At 42.9% G+C, this 20117-nt stretch overlaps 6 protein-coding genes across 7 annotated transcripts in view; 3 read left to right on the top strand and 3 right to left on the bottom strand.

Moving 5' to 3' along the window:
* The first annotated feature begins 1089 nt into the window (after window positions 1–1089).
* LOC108043451 lies at window positions 1090–2071 on the top strand. The gene is made up of 2 exons (XM_017122161.2): window positions 1090–1291; window positions 1355–2071. Exons 1-2 carry the CDS (start codon window positions 1238–1240, stop codon window positions 1922–1924), a joined length of 624 nt encoding a protein of 207 aa, XP_016977650.2. The 5' UTR covers window positions 1090–1237; the 3' UTR covers window positions 1925–2071.
* Window positions 2072–4409: 2338 nt separating this feature from the next.
* LOC108043452 lies at window positions 4410–5324 on the bottom strand. Its single transcript, XM_017122162.1, has 2 exons — window positions 5049–5324; window positions 4410–4985 (listed from the first exon to the last, which is right to left on the bottom strand). The coding sequence occupies exons 1-2, from the start codon at window positions 5260–5262 to the stop codon at window positions 4438–4440; spliced, it is 762 nt and encodes a 253-aa protein (XP_016977651.1). The 5' UTR covers window positions 5263–5324; the 3' UTR covers window positions 4410–4437.
* Window positions 5325–5402: 78 nt separating this feature from the next.
* Window positions 5403–10183, bottom strand: LOC108043458 (T-complex protein 1 subunit eta). Its single transcript, XM_017122170.2, has 5 exons — window positions 10054–10183; window positions 9615–9875; window positions 8737–9556; window positions 8301–8624; window positions 5403–5839 (listed from the first exon to the last, which is right to left on the bottom strand). Exons 1-5 carry the CDS (start codon window positions 10054–10056, stop codon window positions 5610–5612), a joined length of 1638 nt encoding a protein of 545 aa, XP_016977659.1. The 5' UTR covers window positions 10057–10183; the 3' UTR covers window positions 5403–5609.
* On the top strand, window positions 5883–8166 carry LOC108043457. Its single transcript, XM_017122169.2, has 2 exons — window positions 5883–6501; window positions 6574–8166. The coding sequence occupies exons 1-2, from the start codon at window positions 6195–6197 to the stop codon at window positions 8109–8111; spliced, it is 1845 nt and encodes a 614-aa protein (XP_016977658.1). The 5' UTR covers window positions 5883–6194; the 3' UTR covers window positions 8112–8166.
* Window positions 10184–12056: 1873 nt separating the features above from the next.
* The window catches only part of LOC108043828 (intracellular protein transport protein USO1), a 25260-nt gene continuing 17199 nt past the window's right edge, over window positions 12057–20117 (top strand). The window contains exons 1-4 of one of the 2 annotated variants that reach the window (XM_044458747.1): window positions 12057–12530; window positions 14160–14882; window positions 16463–16694; window positions 19678–19791. In XM_044458747.1, the coding sequence (XP_044314682.1) occupies window positions 14302–14882; window positions 16463–16694; window positions 19678–19791 (927 nt within the window). In that variant the 5' untranslated portion in view covers window positions 12057–12530; window positions 14160–14301. The remainder of the gene's footprint in view (window positions 12531–14159; window positions 14883–16462; window positions 16695–19677; window positions 19792–20117) is intronic. The other variant, XM_044458748.1, reaches the window with a different exon arrangement.
* Window positions 16713–19159, bottom strand: LOC108043450. Its single transcript, XM_017122160.2, has 3 exons — window positions 18784–19159; window positions 17340–18500; window positions 16713–17178 (listed from the first exon to the last, which is right to left on the bottom strand). The coding sequence occupies exons 1-3, from the start codon at window positions 19029–19031 to the stop codon at window positions 16755–16757; spliced, it is 1833 nt and encodes a 610-aa protein (XP_016977649.2). The 5' UTR covers window positions 19032–19159; the 3' UTR covers window positions 16713–16754.

Raw genomic sequence — 20117 nt, 5'->3', positions numbered from 1 at the left:
TCGTAACGGAAATGGCTTTGTGAAATGAGTGCCCGAAAAAAAAGGTGGATGATTCACGGACTCGAAATAACCATGCGGGTTATGGCGTTACCCAAGCCCATGCCACATCCAAACTTTTATATCACATTTATAAACTTTACAGTGGCATTCATATGGCCATTCCACGTGGGAACCGATTTGGTAAACAGACTATCTACACTGAACATTTTAATGTCTTAGCTAATCAAAACTAATAAATAGTATATGCTAAATGTTGGCAGAATTTCAAAGCACTTTTAAATATATATGTACGTAAATACATATGTAGTCAACCATTTTATGTGGGAATTAATTTCGGATTGTGTCTGTTTCTAATCGCAAATTAATCTTAATAATGTTCAGACACCAAACACTTACATACATTGATGCCATTTGGGTACTCATAAAGTGGTATTATCTTTATGGTTCTATTGATTGCGGCCTTCCACTTGGGTATTAGCTTTCGTTTTTGATAGTCATTTTTTTATTCATGGTGATCACAGGAAAATTACCACTGCATTTTATAATTAATATTTATAGACTATACTTAAGTCATAATACAGTGAACTCAAAAGAAAATTTAAAATTAACATCAAATTTGACTGAAACAAATTTGTCAAAAGCCAAAACAACAGATCAGAAATTCTTACTTTTTATGGGTTTTTGAATAATAGTTATTATTATTAATTAAAATAAAATTAACCACAATTCAAATTTTTTTTTAAATGTGTATATTTTGTTCTTATTGACAACAACCATTGGGTATTACGTGAAATCCAACACAAGCCAATTTTGTTTAATGAATGTTCATATTTTATTTTAGTTTAGATTTTTAAGTTCATTGCTTGGTTCAAAGAACTTAAAAATTGTCAGAAAGGTCATATTAGAAGCAAACGGCTTAGCAAATTTTAAATTTACCTTGGTGCTTAGAACCTTGAAATAATTTTAAGTTGGCAATCGCTCACCTCGCTGTATTCACTTTTCATCTCAGCGACCACGTGACTTGCGCTTTGTCTGGCAACGGAAAATTGTCTCCCCTCCGAGGGCTCCCCTATTGCTAGAAAACTGACTGAATGGATCTGTTATCGGTCAAGTGGGAACGAAGTGATAACCCCGCGGCTAGATAAGCCTCGAGATGACGAGCGTGGATCGTCTGGAGTGGTGTGATCGCTAGATCTCGGCTTGGGATCAGTCAAACAAATCCCAGTTCGCCGGCAAGATGTGGTTCTCTACGACTATTTTGATTGTCCTAGGAACAATTGCTTTAGTCCAGGCATGTATTTGAGGATGATGAAATTATTTCAGAGATTTCCTAACCTATCTCTGATCCCCGCAGGCTAACGTGCAGTTCCACTTCTCGTTGGATTTCCATGTGAAGCAGCCACCCAACTCGTCTGACATAATCGACAAGACCATTATAGTGGATAACAATCAGATTTCAATGGTAGACAACGAAGAAACGACTACGAAGTCTTCGATGAGCCAGTGGACAGATCAGGATCACTATAATCAAGCCACCCTGGTAAAGGTGATCGATACACGTAGATTGGTGCAACAGCTAAACACGGAGCTATCACCCTTGGCTGGCAGGAGTACCGATCTGGCCAGGCGAATCAAACAGAGTATGCGCTATGTCAACGATGTGGATGCTACCCTAGATAATTTGACCAACTTTGGGCAGCTGGTTGAACTGCTCAGGAAGTTCGTCACCCTGGTGGATAACCTAAGGGATCCCAACAATCTGGGAGGTATCCGAAGCCTCGAGTACGTACTTCTGAAGCTAGCCCTCGAGAAATACGATCTGCCCAAGAAGCGACGGGAGATCGGACTGTATTTGGATCGGGCGGAGAGTGCCTGGCAGAGGTACCAAAACACGCAGGTGGTTCTCCTGGATAACTCCACCTGATGTTGAGCCCATTTACCAAGAGCTCTTAGGAATATATGTAGTTTTAAGATAGCGCATAACAGAGGCCAGCATCATTGGAAGAGACAATCGCTGCACCATCATCTGGGGCGGCATCCCTCTTCAAAGGAATAAAATCCATCGAAGGGACTTCCTGTCTATTATTCTGTTTCACTGCAATGCCCAGAATTGCTACAGGTATGCCAGGGGGAGAATGCTAAGGGTAGCAGACCTAAATCTCCTTCGGTGCCCGGGTTCGTTAAGGTTGGAAAATACGTTACACACGCTGGGAATGCCTAAATACACTGGAGGAAAAAACAGTCCATAAGAACTGAGAATATTATTTCTATTCTAAGAAATTGTTTTCAGGATAATTAATGGTATAATTTGCTTTGCTTTTAAAAGTTTTTGTAAATTATTGTTTTTTGTTTTAAATGAATTACTGGCACTTTGAAACCATCATATAAAAACAATAAATATTTTTGTAAAATAATAGAATGTGAGTTCTAATCTGCAAAGACACATTTAAATTGGAATCTAATCGATCTACTTGAACAGTTCTTTTTAAAAAGCAGTCGCTTGAAACATTAAACATCACTCAAGAATTGTTAGTAAAATAAAGTCAACAAAATATCAGCTTTCGTTGTCTTGTTTTTCCAAGTGCAGTCAGTTGCCCGATCTCCCATTCAGAAGAAGCAGGTAGTCGGATCCGAGGATCTAAGGGAGCATTTAATGGCGAACAACAGCTGCCAGAGCCGTTGCTAATGGGTGAAGTGGAGGGTAGGGTCCCGATCGCAGACCGTAGTTTCCGAAACCCGAAACAACCACTACCAACACCAACCATATGCAGTTAAGTGGGAAGTGGATGGGGGACTTTGAGGGAAAATCATCAAAAGTACAAGCAACATTTGTCGTGAGGAGTATGGGGGCGGGTTTTCGGGGTAACGACTTCATACCCCCATAGGAGGTTCCCCGGGAACTTCCAACAGAGTGGAACGCTTGAAATACGACACCGAACCGAAATCTCAGAGTTACCCTTACGGCTTCCTTAACGGTTTTCACCGATTTCTTTTTTTTAGGGGTGTCGTCTGAAGTGTCGACTCATAAATACACTCGTACAATCCATAAGTGAAATAAATTTGCCTTTGTGTTGAGCAAAAAGCATGAAGAAATCTGTACACATAATGGAAACTCGATTGGCATAAGAGGGACCAGCTATATAAATACAGGTTTAAGCTCTTTTTTATCAACATCAACCGAAACTGGTCGAACCGCTTTGGACCAGAGGCCATGCGATGGCTTATGTATCTTTTTGACAGTTTATGTTTATACTAAAATTTCGCTGCAGGCTAAAAATATGTATTGAAGCCAGATCCGGGCCAATGAAGGGATTATTCTAGGGTAGAATAATGGAAATTAGCAGAACAAAAGATTTTTTCAGGAATATAAATTAACACAAATACATATGTAATTGCATGTACTTGCATTTTTCTGAAAACTTTTGTTGTAGACCCAAAACTTAAAAACATGAAATCATTTTGTAATTTTGTTTTATTGTCCGAAGCGTAAAAATCTAGTTGTGTTAAAACTACCCAATTTTATTTGCAGCTAAAGGTTTCTTATTTTGTAATCTGAATTTATTTTAAAATATTAAAGCACCAAAAAATGTACTTGTAATTGTATTATGATAAATACCAAATATAGCATTGCAGAAATTAAACTATGAAAAAATAAATCAATTGCAGTGTGACCCAATACAACTAACGTATTTACTGATTTACTGATATTCAGCATTTCATTTCACAAAAATTAAACAAATTCGTCAAAAAACGAATGCATTCGGTACGTAACGGGCCACATATTTTTAAAATTCGCGCCTTAAGTAACAAACCGATAAGCGATTACGATTACAGGGTGGCCCTTCTAGCGTTTGCTTTTAACTATCGATAATTTTGACTTTAACATTTCGAATAATATTGTCCATGTGTCAGATATTTAATAGAAGGTTTGCGGTTTACAAAATGGTTAAGTTTACGCTCGAAGAAAAGTGGGAAATATTGAAAATATTCTTCCAAAGTGGAGAGTCTTCAACCGAAACTGCAAGAAAATTGCGGTCGAAATTCGGAAAAAAGAATGCGCCTTCCAGGCAGTTTGTGGATAGTTTTGTGAAGCGTGTGCGTGAGACTGGATCCTTGATGGATAAAACAACACGTTTACGTGCTCGTCCAGTTCGGTCGGTCGATAATATCGCTGCGGTGGCCGAAAGTGTCAATGACAATCCGTCGACGTCAACTCGGCACCGTGCTCAAGAGTTGAACATTTCGCGCACAACCCTGCAACGGATTTTAACCAAAGACCTCCGCAATGTTAAGGATTCCAATAAAAAAAAAAATGTTGAAAAATATATACTCGTTGTTTTTTTTAGCGATTAAAACGCAAATCTTTTGTGGGCCACCCTTTATATCCGCTGTACAAAAGCAAAGCCAAATACATGATTTAACATTTATAGTTATTATTCAGTTTGGCTTAAAATTACGTAGTATTTTCAAGACTTCGATCTGAAAGTCGAGCTTGCGATCGGCGCACATACGTTGCATATGCGGCTTGATGGTATCGAAGAATGCCTGATCGGGATCAGCGGATGCGGATGTGGATGTGGGGGCGGTATTTGTACTACATGGAGGATCTGCAGGAATGTGGGGGATTGGAGCGATCTCCGGTGGCACAGTATCCTCCCTTGTGTAGCTCACATCTTCCAGAACCGAGTGAAAGTTATCCGGAATGGTGGCGGGCTCTAGACTCGTTTCCTGACCGGAGTTCCTCCGTTTTGAAGTTCTGGTAGATTTCTGGCCGGCATGCAGGCGTTTCCGTTTGACCAGGGGTTTAGGATCCTCCTTTAAGGGCTCTTCATCGTCTTCCGTCTCTGCTTTCACATCCAGCAGGAAACTCAGCTCCTTTTCGTAGATATAAGAAGCTCTGGCCACCTCCTCGCCACTTTGTCGCAACCTGTTTACCCGCAAATAGCTGTCCCTAGTGTTTTTCCAGCGTTTCAGCAAGGTTTTGACTGGTATGAAAAGGTATGCACATTAGGGAATATGAAGATTGTAATAACCAAACCAGAACCCACCGATTTCCTGTTTCTCCGGCTCACTGGAGCCCTCGAAATTTGCGCACAGCTCCTGGCCAATTTGCTGCCAGGCCTGATCCCTCAGTTCCCGGTTGTGGAAGTTCGGATGCCTTCTTTCCCATATAATTGAGCGCTTGTGTACCGCCTCTATAAACTCGTACATAGAATAACGCAGATTGCTGCCCGCCGATCGAAGAACCTTGTGATTACCCATTATTTGTTATTTGTTTACGGGACGGATCAACAATTAAACATTGCTCGCGCCTAACAGCACAACACCCGCTTTACAGCCAGTTAACAGCACTCCGTAAAGAGTTGCCATGTCCCCCCGAATTTAAATTTCAAACGTTTATATTATGTTATGAAAATATGTTTTCAGTTTTGTTTTTATTATTAAACATATACAGATAGGTCAGTGGATTATTGTTGTTCTAGCTTCGAAGCGTGCGAAATGCGAAGGTATGACCGAGTAATACGTGTACGTGTTAAATTAAGAGAAAAATGCATGTGAGTGTTGGTGATTAGGGGGTGTGGAGTTCTCTGGATTCTGAATGATTCTATTTACATGGGCCTGCCCATGCCGCGGCCCATGCCCATGCCGCCAGCCCCCGCCATCGGTGCTTCACCGGCCTTGGGGCTCTTTATTGTCTCGTCAACGGAAAGGATCATACAGGCTGCCTCGGCGGCCGCAGTCAGGGCGTTGATCTTGATGATCGACGGCTCCCACACGCACTGCTCGTAGTTGTCCGAGATGTCCTCCTTGGTGATGTCCACGCCGAACCACTGGCCTCCTGCAATAAGGTAGGTAAAAAGATGCATTAAATAAATAGCAGGATTAAATAATTGCAAAAATAATTTTTTTTTACATATAAAACTCAGGCAAAAATATAAATTTACTGGCGCGCCCTGCATTTAACATTTCAAATTGCCCACCAATTTCAGAGAGTTAACATTGCATCCAGGTGGCAACGCCGCTGCAGCCCGCGCAACAAACGAATCGAGGAGGTGCGAAAGAGCACACAATACAGCACATGTGACTAGAGCAAGAGAGAGCGAGAAACATAGGGGTCGAAAAAAACACGCGTTGCTGTGGCAGAAATTTCCACTGTTTACAACGTTTTGAAAGGAAAAAGAAAGTCAGGCGAAATGTCCAGCTCCGGGAGAAAGCGCAAGCAGCAGCTGAAGCCGCGCCAGGATGAGCACCGGTCGCCGGTAAAGCGGCGCAGCGTGGACATCAAAACGGAGCCTCTGGACGGCTATCCGGCATTGGCGGATTACGATTTAAGCACCGCGGACATCAAACCGGATCTCACTGAGCTCCAACTGCAGTTGGCAGTGGAGCAGCAGGTGGCCCCTAGCGTGAGTCGCTCGGAATTGGATCACCAAGAGAGCGATTCTGACGAGGATGGCTATTCGGAGCTTAACTACCAAGCGGCTGATGTCTTCTGCCAGGGTAAGTGGCTTCCTCACCCCCTTGTCGCTTCCCTGCTTACATAATGCCCTTTGCCCGCCATAAAATAACCAGATGAACCGGACGACTACGACCCTGATTGGAGCAGCCAGCAGACGAGCTCCAGATTGCTATTCAAATTCCCCGTTCCCAACCCAACTGGCCTGAAATTCGCCAAACGCTTCCAGTGTCCTATGCACTACTTCAACCAGTTGCTGGGCAATCGCTCCCGATTCTTCAGTTCCCTGGCCCAAAGCTGCAACATAAAGGGAGGAGCAGCCAAATCACAGCCCACAAATGCCGAGGAAATGGAAATCTTTGTGGCCCTCTCCCTGCTTATGAGTGATCTAAGGCTAGAACATCTCTCGGACTACTGGAGCACCAACATGTTCTACGGTTTCATGGGTTTCACCGGAAAGATGCCCCTGGATCGATATCAGCAGCTGCTGCAGTGTCTGAACTTCGACGCACTGCAGCCACAAACAGGCAAGAACAACCCGAAGGACTTTCCACTCCTAACATTTATCAACGAGCGCATGGCGGAGATATACTTTTGTGGCCAGCAACTAAATCTTAACGAACCCATTACATTATGGAAGGGGAGATTCAGCTACCAGGATGATCTGCCCAACAAATTTCGCACCAACTCTCTGCTGCTGCACATGCTAACCGAGCAGAGTGGGCTGGTGGTGAAGCTTCTACCGGAGATTGTGAGACAAGAGGATGCACAGGCTTGGGTGCGCAATTCCCGGCAGTTGGTGAAGCACCGAAACGAGTTGGCTCTAAAGCTAATGGAGGACTTCCAAGGAGGACGCACTGTGTACGTTTCAAAGTTCTATGGCAGCTATGGCCTGGCTCATGAATTGGCCAAGAGGAGCACTTATTGCACTGGAATGCTGGACAGGAATAGATATGGCAATAGCAAGGCGCTGGTGCACCAGCAGTTGGATTCGAACAGTATCTCTACCAGCTATACCACGTCCCTGATGATGGCCAAGTGGAGGCGATGCGCAAAGAGCTTTTACTTCTTCAGCTCTGACTGTTTGGCCATTTATGCCAGGGAGCTATCCATACAAAAGACGAACGCCAGACCCAAATTGATTCAGGAATTGGACTGGCAACTGCGACCTAGCAACGAGAGTCGGCAGCACCTGATCCACTACCAACCAGCATGCCAGGAGCTCCCGGCGGAGAAGAAACTGGCCATCTTTCTGCTAAACATCCTCGTGTACAATGCCTATTTGTTATACTTGGCCAATGGCCAGAACCCGCGAGGAGGACAACTTAAAAGTTATTCGGAGTTTCGGGTGATCATAATCAAGTCGCTGCTAAGGGAGGAAGTGATCAGCGAGTCTGTGACAGTCAATCCCCGGAAGGCTGACAAACAAGAAAAGGTGAAGGACAAGGTTGTGGCCGAGCCCAAGGTGACGGCCGTGCGGCACGAGCCCGTGGTCATCCTGCAGAATGGAAAGCCGGCTCGAAAGAACTGCCGCCACTGTCACAAAGGCGGAATGCTACAGTTTAGCAAGTTCATGTGCAACTCATGTCCGGACAAACCAGGTCTGTGCCAGGAACCCTGCTTCAGACTGTGGCATGAGCAGCTCAAGAAGTAACCAGAAATACAATGTTATGGACCAAGTGAAATAAAAATAAAATGTAAAAAGAGCATATGGTTTGGTTTTCCTATATATATAGTGAAGAGTGGATTTTTGGTGAACGGAGATGCATAATTGTCGTAAAAGTGTAATGGCCTAATAAAAATAAATGTGGGCTCGAATGATGAACGATTTTGGAGCACTCACCCTGGGCATGCTTCTGGCGCAGCTTGTTGAGAATGTTGGTGGCATCGAATCCGGCGTTATCGCACAGCTGGCGCGGAATGATCTCCAAGCCCTTGGCGATGGCGGCGATAAGCAGCTGCTCCTTGCCGGCAATGGTGCGGGAGTAGTCACGCAGCAGCTTGGACAGCTCCATCTCGATGGCGCCACCTCCAGCCACCACGGAGTCGTGCTTAATGGTGCGGCGCACGATCATGATAGCGTCGTGAAGCGAGCGCTCCGTCTCCTCAAGGAACTGCTCGGCACCTCCACGCAGGATCAGAGTGCTGGTCTTGGCATTAGGACATCCTGTTAAAAAAAAGCACCATGAAATAAGTATTCCCTTTTTTTTAATACCACAATATGTTAAAAGTTTTTAGTAGAAGCCTAAGATTGAAATATATTAAGGAAAAAGACCTACCTTGGAAGAGGTTGAAACGCTCGCCTCCCACCTGGCGCTCCTCGAAATGCTCGCACACACCCAGCACATTAGCTTTGATGTCGTTGGCCGTCGTCATGACGGCTCCACCACAAGCCTTCATGGTGCGCTTGAGATCCTCTTCGGGAACGCGGCCGGCGCAGAAAATGTCGCGGTCGGCGAAATACTGTGTGGCCACATCGCCGATGGGCAACTTGGAGAGCACGACATTGGCGCCGGACTCGTGGATCTTGGCCAGCTTGTTGTAGAGGATCTGCCACTCGGCGTCGACCACCTTCTGGTACTCCTTGACGTTGTCCACGCGGATCTCGGCATTGTCGCGCTCGGCCTTCAGCTCCAGCTCAATGTTGAGCAGAGCAATCTTGCACTTTTCATAGGATTTGGGTGCCATTTCGAAGCCGGCATACGAGAAGGTCTTCTTAAAGGCCACGCCTGACACTAGCTGCGACTCCTCCAGTGAACCACCAGTCACCTTCTTGATGCCGATCATGTTCAGGGGCAGCAACTCATCCAAAGAGAGCACGGCATCCACAACGATGCGGGAGAAGAAATCCTTCTGCTGGTGAATCAGCTTGGAGGACATGGCGGTGGCCGCGCACTTCTCGAGGAGAGCACGCTGGTCCTCCTTGGACTGTTCGACAATCTGGACGGCCATATCGTTGATCTTCTCCATGCAGAGCTGCAGGGCCTTGCGGATGGCCTTAATGATGACGCGCGGGTGGACGCCCTCCTCCACGAAGGGTTTCACCTGCTTAAGGAACTCGCCGGCCAGCAGAACCACGGATGTGGTGCCATCGCCCACCTGGAGAAGTCAAATCAGAGCTTTAGCTGAGTCACGTGCTCAGGGGCATACCACCTACCTCGGCGTCTTGTGACTTTGCAATGTCCACCAGGGTCTTGGCCGCCGGGTGGATGATCTCCAGCAGCTTCATGATGGTGGCGCCATCGTTGGAGATCGTCGCCTTGCCGTGGGCATCCACAATCAGCTTGTCCATTCCGCGGGGTCCCAGAGTGGTCCGCACCGCATCGACGATCGACTGGCAGGCATTGATGTTGGACACCAGTTGCGGCTTGCCCTGCGACGTGTCGGTACCTTCCTTCAGGAGCACGATTTGCGGTTGCTGCGGATCGGGCGGATAAAGCGGAATATATAGTGAAAAGCCTCCAATTAGTCAGCAGATGTCGTCGGCTTGCGAGAAGCTTCTTTGCAGGTTATGTTTACATTCGCATGCCGCTCGCAAGCGAGTCCTTGATTTGAGTTTCCTCGACTATCCTTGAGTTATTTGCAGCTGGACTTACCATATTTGTGTGATGGGGTTTGCCGTTTCCACGTAATACAGTTTAAAACAATGAATTTCCTAGCAGACAGGCGGCAAGTTGCTTTTCGTTCACGTTTTCCGCAATGAGTAATGGATCAATCGATGCATCGATATTATTTCTTTTTTAATCGATTATTACTGCCAGTGTGGACGTCTGTTCTTTATTTTGGCGCACTTTTGAAGTGTAATTTGAACTTGCTCATTTAAGCTTTCCTACTGCAAGCCAAATTTCATGGATTTTTATGCAATTAAACTAAATATAATATTTTGCAATATTGTTGCTATGAAGGTTTTTTAGAAACCCTATTTTTAAAGTGTACCTAATATAGAGGACCAATATTAAAGTAGACCTTACTTAGTTAAGTTAATGTATAAGTAATTTGTAAATTAAATAAACTGTTGATATGTAACTTGCATTTCAATTTCTATAGTTTAATATAAGCTAGTTGTCTGAAACCCATTATGTGCCTTATCAAATTCAAATAGTAGACTTTAATCGATCACAGTAATCGAAAACCGTCGCCGATATCTCCGTGACGTCACAGTTGACCGGTGAGCGGTTTTTTGAAATTGCTCTAACTTCAAATATAGATTTGTGATTCTTTCTATTTATATAAATTTGGCGATGCACGCACGCATGTCGCTTATTCCATTTTAGAATATGCGCCGCATCTTCAGTTTGTTCCTACCGCTCAACTTGAGTGAGTTGTGCACCGAGCAGCAATTAAATGGAAAATAAAAGAGTTGTTTAAAGGCCAAAACGCTAGAACATTCAACCGAAATTAGGTTCAAATGGAGGCAGGCAGTCTAAATCTAATTCGGTCATGTGGAATTGGAATTTTAGTTGCTCAAGACTACTTCTAACGACGACAACGGACGACAACAAGAGATGCCAATGGATACCAGCCCAGAAATCGCGAAGTGATTACGAAACGCACAAGGATTCCGATTCTCGGAAAACCGGCTATGAGAAATGCAAATAGTGAGTAAGTAAAGTGGGTGGAAGCAACCAGTTGATAAGGCCATTGAAATCACAGTGCAAAGTTTGTTTCCCTCTTGTGCTTCTATTTAGAGTCCCACAATGTTGACAGACTGGAATCCAATGTGTTCTAATTGTGTCCATCATTCATTGTGTCGTTAAGGCGATTGTCAAATTTGTGTGTGATTTGTGAAGTTTCCGCTATTTGGGGTCATTCATACAACACATATATCAGACCAGATAATAGCATTAAAATTGCAATTTAAATAGACTTTCTTTCGAGTTAATGGCAATAAAATTTTTTATTAGGTTTGGTTGCCATGGTAGCAGTTAGTAAGACAACCAACTATCTTAGCTTCTTAAAAACGGTTTTATTAGCAAAAGTCATTTCTGGTCTAAACCAAACGTGCAACCTCTCAACAGTTTTAGAGTCACGTTTTTAGATTGCAATTTATCTAACACTAGCACATATGCTTTCTGGAGATACAAAATTAAAATGGCCTTTTAATTTTTATTAGTAACCAATCAAAAAATTTAAAAAATGTATATATTTTTGAATAAATAAGCAAAAAAAAGATCATTTCAATGTTGAAAATATTTAGTTGCTGTACCTTATCATATCTATTCTAACAGCCTAGGATTAAGGTTTACATGGAGTGTATTATTATTCAATCGATCATCATTTGAGATATCTTTTCTTTCGGTGTGCTATTATTTTGACCGAATTCGGAGCGGGCTGTGTGCATATTTTGGTTATTAATACGCGAGCGGCTGGTTTGTTTTTGTTATGAATAGGAGAGCCGCGAGGAAAATGAATTCGGCTTTCAATGAATTGCCTCTTCCGGCTCCACGTCCGCCATTCTTCTGGGCACGCACATGTAGTGGGCCTGAGCTTTACCACCCCGTAACCCCAAGAAGTGCATCAATAAATGGCAAAGCTCCCTTTAATTAAATGGAAATGGAGGCGAATGTGAAAGAGCTTGCGAAAGCTCGAGAGGCCGAGTTAGTCAATCGGTGTCCGGCCGAAACGAAAGATCTCTGCTATTGCCGAGCAAACGAAATTTTAGCTAGTATAGAACACTTCTTTTAATTTACAATTTTAATTGATTGCAACTAATTGAGATACTCCCCAACGAAACGAAGATAACTCACTCAAACTCCGACGAACTTGTGTAACTACTAAGAAACATTGCGAGCTTCCTTAAACGAACTTTGTGAAATATTAAAAGAATTATAGGAAATTGTGCGAAACATTTGTCGAAGAACTGCTCCACATACCGACAATCTTAGTCTGTGCGCGAAAAAAGTCTATTGAAAATTAACGTATTGACGTCATTACACTGCAAGAAACAGTGGAAAGAGGCAGTAAATAAACTGTTTACATTACAACATCGTCGGGCAAGTGAGTGAGTGAATATATACAAGTTTGAGGCACGCCAAACTTTGGTCTACGACGCCCAAGGATTTCAGAGCTAATGGTGCGTATACGTGATCTTCAGTGAATCAGCCGAAAAACTGTACACTCGTCGGCTGTCCGACTCATCGTTTGGCAATATTTTTAAATTGATATATGTCTGAAAATATACATGCTTAAAGAGCAAAAAAGAAACTTTCATCTGCCCATGTGGATGGTGTATGGAAATCGAGTGGGTGGCTTCGCTCGAACAAAAACCAATCCCATCCAAGCCGGTCACACCGAGGCTGTGATGTCACCATGGCGTGTATGTCGTCCCAAAAACACTTTATTAACGAGTTGACTGGGGGCAGCTCTTCCTAATTTAATTAAATTAAATGCAACATGAGAGCCATTATCTTTCCCAGCCTTTAAACTCAAAGGCAAACATAATATTGTAAACCTACACCACAAAATAAATATCAATTTCATGTGAACGACAACTTTTGAAATTGTTTATCTTTTCAGTATCATTATGAGTCTGATATGAAAAATATGAATTGACATACATTTATTTAACTTATTAGAAATATGTATGGCATGTATTTTCTTTTTCCCAATACCACAAAGTCCAAACATTGGTCTTAAAAGTAAACTTTATAGTTCTTGTTAAGATATTATTCCCCTGATTTATATTGTTAACAAAAAAAGCAATAAACCTGGGCACCACCCACTTAAAATCAGTCCCTATTAACACCTAATGGAGTGTGTTGGGGAAACAAATCAAATGGCAATTAAGCGCCAGAAGGTTACCAAGTACACACATCTGTCGCTCTACATATATAGATCGCGGCCTTGATAAAGATGATCGGACAGAACTCTCGGAGAGCAATATATGAACTGAGGGCCCCTCGTGTGTGGACCCCATAGAGTATATATAGATGCTTTGTTATAATCTTTCGGGCGGATGTGGGAGCAATGCAAAGAATTTTGCTCTAGAAAATGTAATGAAAAATGCTTTTATTGCGTGTAAAGAGCCCCAGAGGGGAACGTAAAAAATAACACATGTATTCTGTTCTATTCCAAAGGCGCGCCACATGACGTCATTAGGAAACGCCATTCGGGACCAGTTTATTTGGTAAACCCAACGCAATTCGCATCGTAAAGCATTTCCCAATCCCAGGGTGCCTATATGTTTCTTTTCATTCATGTGTGGACCGACCCATTGTGGCAAATGAAAGAAAGAGCTTTTCCCTGGAAATCAATAATGGGGGATACTTGTTGATTGGTTCAGGCCAGCGAAGAAAAGCGTTGAGAAGTCAACGGCTAAACAGAAGCCATTGAAATGCAGCCAGACAAAAGGCGTATCTCCGCTCTTGAGAAGAAATAACCTCCTTGCGGGCAAAGACTCTGATTTCTGAAAACTTTTTTTTTTCCATGATGCATTTTAAAATAAGATATAACAAAAAAAGTACAATTTCATTGAAGAATATGACTTAACCTTATGCGGAAGCAATTAATACTAAAATTAAATGATAACACGAAAAACCTCTTATGAGTAATACGATAGCAACAATTAAAAACAAATTAATATTGCCTGTTAATACAAACATACCTACAGTTTCTATACTCTACATCAGATGATAAAAAATTGAATTAAATCCTCCAATGGTCATTTCCTGACAAAAAATAATTTCCTATTTTTCCATTACAGATTGAAGAGAATCCAACGATGACCAGGTGAAGTATAGCAGGGACTTTCGAAGGGTCGGAACGCACCGCATATGCAGTACTTGAAAAAGCAGAAACCCAAAAAAAACGACGGCAACATTTTTATATAATAAAGTTACATAAAAATGGCTGAAAACCAAACAAAAACGACCTCTAGCAAGGGATGCAATGTGAGCAGGACCACCCATGTCCTGGCGCCGCACAATGGGACTGTGTCGCGCAGGACGGATCCTGGCTCCAAGAACAGAGAGAGCTTCCAAACGGAAAAGCACGATATCGAAGACTGGCAAACGATGGCCAAGAACAAGCTGAAGCGCAAAAAGAAACTGAGCACCTCCCTAACTTCCGTGGGGGATACGGTGAACCAGGAGAAGCGCACCCGCATCGAGGGCATCCAGCTGCAGTGTCGCGGAAAACTGCGACCCCAGGATACTGAATCCTTCGAGGCCGAAAGGCCCCTTTCAACGGGATCAACCAAGCAGATAGTAAAGGTTGAAAAAGATCGGGAACGGGAGCGTCCCGTAATTATTGGCGGCGTAACGACCACAAATGTGATAGCAGCTCCTCCGCAGAGGATCAAGAGAAAGCTGCAGGAGAATCTGGACACCATCCAGAAACTAAATGCCCTCACTGAGCAACTTCGTCTGGAGGTTAATGAACTGAAGTCCAGCCTGATCACAGAACGCGGAGCAGTGAGGGCTCTAAGGTGAGTGCTGTGATGTTAACTAAAAACAAAAATAAAATTTAGGATAAGGTTATCAAACCTTGAAGTATTTATTGTAGTTTATAACAGCTCAAGCTTTGAACCGTTTTAGAATTTTTAAATTATATATTAAATAATAATATATACCTATACATTAAGGCACTGCGACATTAATTGACCTTTGACTTAAGTGACGTTCGACAATCAGTAGACCCAGAAATATAATCTGCCAAGCAACAAATGTCTATAAAAAAAAAACATTGCAAATATAAATGTATGTGAAACCACAGACAATTTTACAGATTATGGCGTCTGTTGATTAAAAAATTTCTGGAAAATCAGATTCAAAAAATGAATACTGTTTTTAATATATTTATTTATGAGATCATTTATATAACATTTAACATTTTGTTAACATATAATATTACACCACAGTATATCGATTGAGTACGAACATATAGTATTAAAAGTATAGAGCTACTTTGTGAAATGTTCTTTTGTTTTCTGTATGGAAAGTTGTTTTAATTTCGGGTTCCGCAGACATTTTCTTTAAATCTGATCTTTGTTATTATTGTAGGGTGACATAATTTAGATACACAACAAGAGAGAACGCTATAGTCGAGTGCCTCGACTATTAGATACCCGTTACTCAGCTAAACAACTTAATATAAGATTAAGTATTAAATAGTATTATGTATATTAAAGTCTAAATGTTTGCACAACACGAGTAACGGTAATAGCGAATAGCTTTCTTTGAAAGGAGTTATTGTTGCCGGGCAATTGCGACTGTGTACAATGTAAATACATACATATGTATATGCTTACATACATACACACATACGCCATTGTTTGACTCAGACCTCCAATTTGGCTACCTAGATTTGATTTGCATAGTTCTTGGGATATAGTTCGGTATTGACAAATGAAAACCATCGCAATTTCCTTTAATATAAATCCTTATCGAGAATTAACGTTGACTCTGTTGAGCACCTTGCCAGCTGTTCCAAAGTCATCCGTTAGATGGCGCCATGAAAGGCGGAAATGTAGGCGCTAGCCAGGCTTAAGCGTTTAATGGGTTTTGGGCGTTAGAGTGGGCGTGGCAAACTTTTATTAGCCCAATCGATAGGTATTGACGAAACAAATACATATCAATTAAAATTTTCATAATAGCATCAAAACTGTGGCCACAGCTTGTGGCTTGTGGGCGTCAGAGGGGCGTGGCACCATTTTGAAACAAACTTGCGCTGCGTAGGAACTCCTAAAATCTACATGCAAAATGCCAATCTTCTAGCTTTTATAGTTTCCGAGATCTCAGCGTTCATACGGACGGACAGACAGACGGACAGACAGACGGACAGACAGACGGACAGACAGACGGACAGACGGACATGGCTAGATCGACTCGGCTAGTGATCCTGAACAAGAATATATATACTTTATAGGGTCGGAAACGCTTCCTTCTACCTGTTACATACTTTTGCACGAATACAATATACCCTTTTACTCTACGAGTAACGGGTATAATAAACTTTTGCATTTCTGGGTATTTTAAATCTACAACTTATCTCCTTTTTCCCCAACAGAGCTCAGAATGACGCAGATAGTCGTCGGTGGAAGAGCGAGGTGAAGAAACTGCAGCACGCATTGGAAATTGCAAAGAAGAGCAATGGGATAAAGAAGCCCATCGAATCGGGCCCAGATTCGGCCGGCATTCACGTGACCGCCGATGGCCTCATCAACTATGAAATCCAAAGACTGACTAACGAGATCGCCGTGCTGAAGGAAGCGAATCGAACCAAGGAGGAGAAGACCCAGGTAAGTGGAGGCCACATCGTCATCATCACCATCACCGCCATTGCATGTTGCATGCGATAGTTAGTGCCGCCGCTTTGTTACCGCCCAGTTGTAGTTGTGGGTCAAGTGCTCCCATGCCAGCACAATGCATGACACCCCAATCCCCACCAGCCACATAGCGAATACGGCGTAAAAGTGCTCCAGCTTGAGCACCACCGGATCATCGCCACTTCTGCCCCGTCGCCGATTGACCACTTTCATGCCCGAACTAATGAAGGCGGTGTTCATAATACGGTCCCAATAGCGCTCGAATCCAAACTCATGCGAACTCCGGATTAGCGAGTCCAGAAAGCCCAGATAGGGTGATCCATATGGCACTATATAAACGGCATGGAATGGCACCAGGCAGCTGTTCATCAGGTGAAAAAGCGGACGACCCAGGTGCATGTGCACCCGGCTGTTCACCTGAAAGCGACCGATGTGGTACTTCTCCAAATAGGCGTATCTGGGGATACAAAATTATTGGATTAAATGGAACTTCAAATTAATTAACTTGTTGATATAGTTTTTGTGACTAAATAATAACTTAAGGAATTAGTTATTGAGTGTAAGATTGGTAATATCGGAATTTGGCAGTGGCAATTTCTTTAAAATATTGGTACATACCTTATATCATTGTTCTTCATCATTTCGTACATCTGGATATCTGGAACTTCCAGCATGAGTTCCCGGATCCTGGCCTCGTGCTGATGTCCCAGGGTCAGGAAATGCTGAATGTGTTTTATGTGTCTCGGGCGGATGAGGATGCGGTACTGAGACGCCGCCAAAGCACCCAACTGGTTTATGTCCGGCAGAGATGGCTGCAGCACCATCATGCTGGTTAGATTTCCCCTGAACGAAGTACAGATGAGTAGTCCGAAAAAAAGCCAGAAGATCAGAAATAAGCGTAGTGAGTGGTTTCGGGGGATGTTGGTCATGGGCATGGTAAGAGCTCCGGCAAAGAGTTGCATGGGAACACCACTTGCTCCAGCCTGCAGGATGCAGCAGAAAATGTTGCCCACCAAAACAGAGGCTAGAATCAGGGCCCAAACCGATGTGCCGAATGATCGGAATATATTCCAGAAAGTAGGAGCCGTCTTGGCCTTCGGCACAATCACACACAGATCATCGCGCATGTGGGAAACCGTACTCTCCGCCTGTTTTTTGAAAGTATCCGGGGCCAAGAAGCGTATATTCATGGCCACGTCCACATACTCCTTGGCCACCTCCAAAAAGCATATGTCCGAACTGAGATTGTGGTTATTGTAGGAGTGCGGACGGGTTATCATCATGGTGGCATTCAATCTCTCGGCCACATAGCTCGCCAGCAATCCATCTGTGCCGAGGACGATTCCCTGCTTCCAAAAGATCGCTCTAACATCGTCCTTGTAGATGCACATCCTCAGGGGTTTTCTCTGCATATTGGGTATGTTTTTGGGAAAGAGCTGGTCCAAAGTGGGTATTCCATCCGGTTCGTGGTCCACCGGTATCAAATAGTTGTCCGTAAAGGGATTGTAGCGATACGAATGCAGTCGATTATCCCGCCAGTAAAGGATCACAATGTTGAGCAGCCAGATCTTCCAGAACTGCCGAAAACTAGCTCGCATCCAGGCATCGGATACGGTTTGGGCATCTCTTACCAGGAGGAAAACATGCGATCGGTGCTTGGCGGCGGATTTCTTCCGGATCAGCGACAGTTCCAATGGTTGCGATATGTTTGTGATGATCATCACCATGTACATGAGTATGCCATCATCCTTAACCACCTGCAGGGGTCCATTCTGATTCCTGGCAAGATATAAGATTTCAAAAAACATTTCAATTGCCTGAAAAACTTAAACTTCCCGAAGAGGTATAATATAAATAGTTTGTCTGTTTACGATAAATTGACTTCCAATTAAAAAATGCTTTTTTGGGTATTTATATTAATACCTTTACAATATACTTAATTGTTTTGAATTGTTCAATTCTTAATAGACTTATAATTCTAAGACTATGGTTTTCGTATAAACTGTGATGAATTTTAAAACCTTGAGCTTTATTTTTAATAGAAATAAAATCAATAGCTTACCTTAGTGATATGTAGGATATGTTGCACTTGATCACCTCCTGCAGAATCTGACCCGTGTGCTCGTGCGATGTTTGGTTTTCGAAGTATACGAAAAGAACTTTAATGCGAGCTCTGCAGAGGATCTCGCTCGTCTTCACCATCAGGTTGGAGCTCTCCTTGGTGTTCAACGGAATGCGATTCTCACCTGCTCCGCCCAACTGGGCCAGGATTGTGAGGAGCAGGAGCTGTTTAAGCCACTGGGTGGACATTGCAGTGCCAACTGTTTGCCCAGACCAATGGCACCTTTGTTTTTATACCCAGAGCCAATTTCGATATAGCAATTTCCTTAATGCTTGCCATATCGGCAAATATTAAGCAAATATTGTGCCATATCTTCTGCGCTCCTCATACCCTTCAAAAGGACATTTTAGTTTAAGTCAACGGCTTCCATTTTCCATGGTTAGGTATAGATTTGTTCTTGTTCGTTAACTATTTTTTTGTTTAACTTGTTAATTTAGATCTTGTTATATTAGTCTGAATCTCTGTTTTTAGCACACCAAATATACATTTTATAAAAAACTCTGATTAGCGTTCTAAAATTTGTATCAGCACCCGTTTTAGTGAAAGTCTTTTGGTGCTTCCATAATTTTACATTTTTCTACACTTCTGTTTTAAGAGGCATACCTTATAGAGGGTATGTGCTTCTTCGGCTGTGTCGAGAACTTTCATTTCTCGTTCTTTTTGTAGCATTTTTGTGTGTTTTTGTGTCTCGTTTGGTTAATGGATGTGCGACCTAATCGCAAAGTGCAAACTAACAGCATGGCTCAACTTGCTTTTGGCCTCTCCCGCTGCTTGAAGCCCCCAGTCCGAAAGTTGGCAGCACGCATATGTATATGATTCGACAATTTCTTGCAGATTATGGGGCAGGCTGATAGACTCAAGGCTGCCGATATGCGGCAATTGAAGAACGCGTACGAAAACCGATTGACTCACATACAGAAATCAGCCAAAATTGAAATAACACGTTTGGTAAGTTGTGCGTAGCGGCTGCTAACGGGTCACCAAAAAGTTGGCCATAAAGGTGATGGTGTAGGGGGAGGGGAAAGGGAAGGGGGCGAGCGGTACGGAACGGAACCCGGCGGTTCAGAAGCGGACGGGCAACTTTTCATACAACCATTGAAATTCATACATGCATTTTGAATTTGCACAGCAAGAAACAGGTCATTTTTTTAACTAGCTGGTATAAAGTAGTCATGATATAAACTTTATAGCTTATTTATTTACTTAGCTTTTATCACCTTTTTATATTTTGTATTGATACAGAAAAAAGAGTACTCACTTAAGTATGTACCAAC

The sequence above is a fragment of the Drosophila rhopaloa genome, unplaced genomic scaffold (genome assembly GCF_018152115.1).
Source record: "Drosophila rhopaloa isolate 14029-0021.01 unplaced genomic scaffold, ASM1815211v1 contig_167, whole genome shotgun sequence".
NCBI classification, from domain to species: domain Eukaryota; kingdom Metazoa; phylum Arthropoda; class Insecta; order Diptera; family Drosophilidae; genus Drosophila; species Drosophila rhopaloa.
This window is presented reverse-complemented; position numbering and strand designations above follow the sequence as displayed.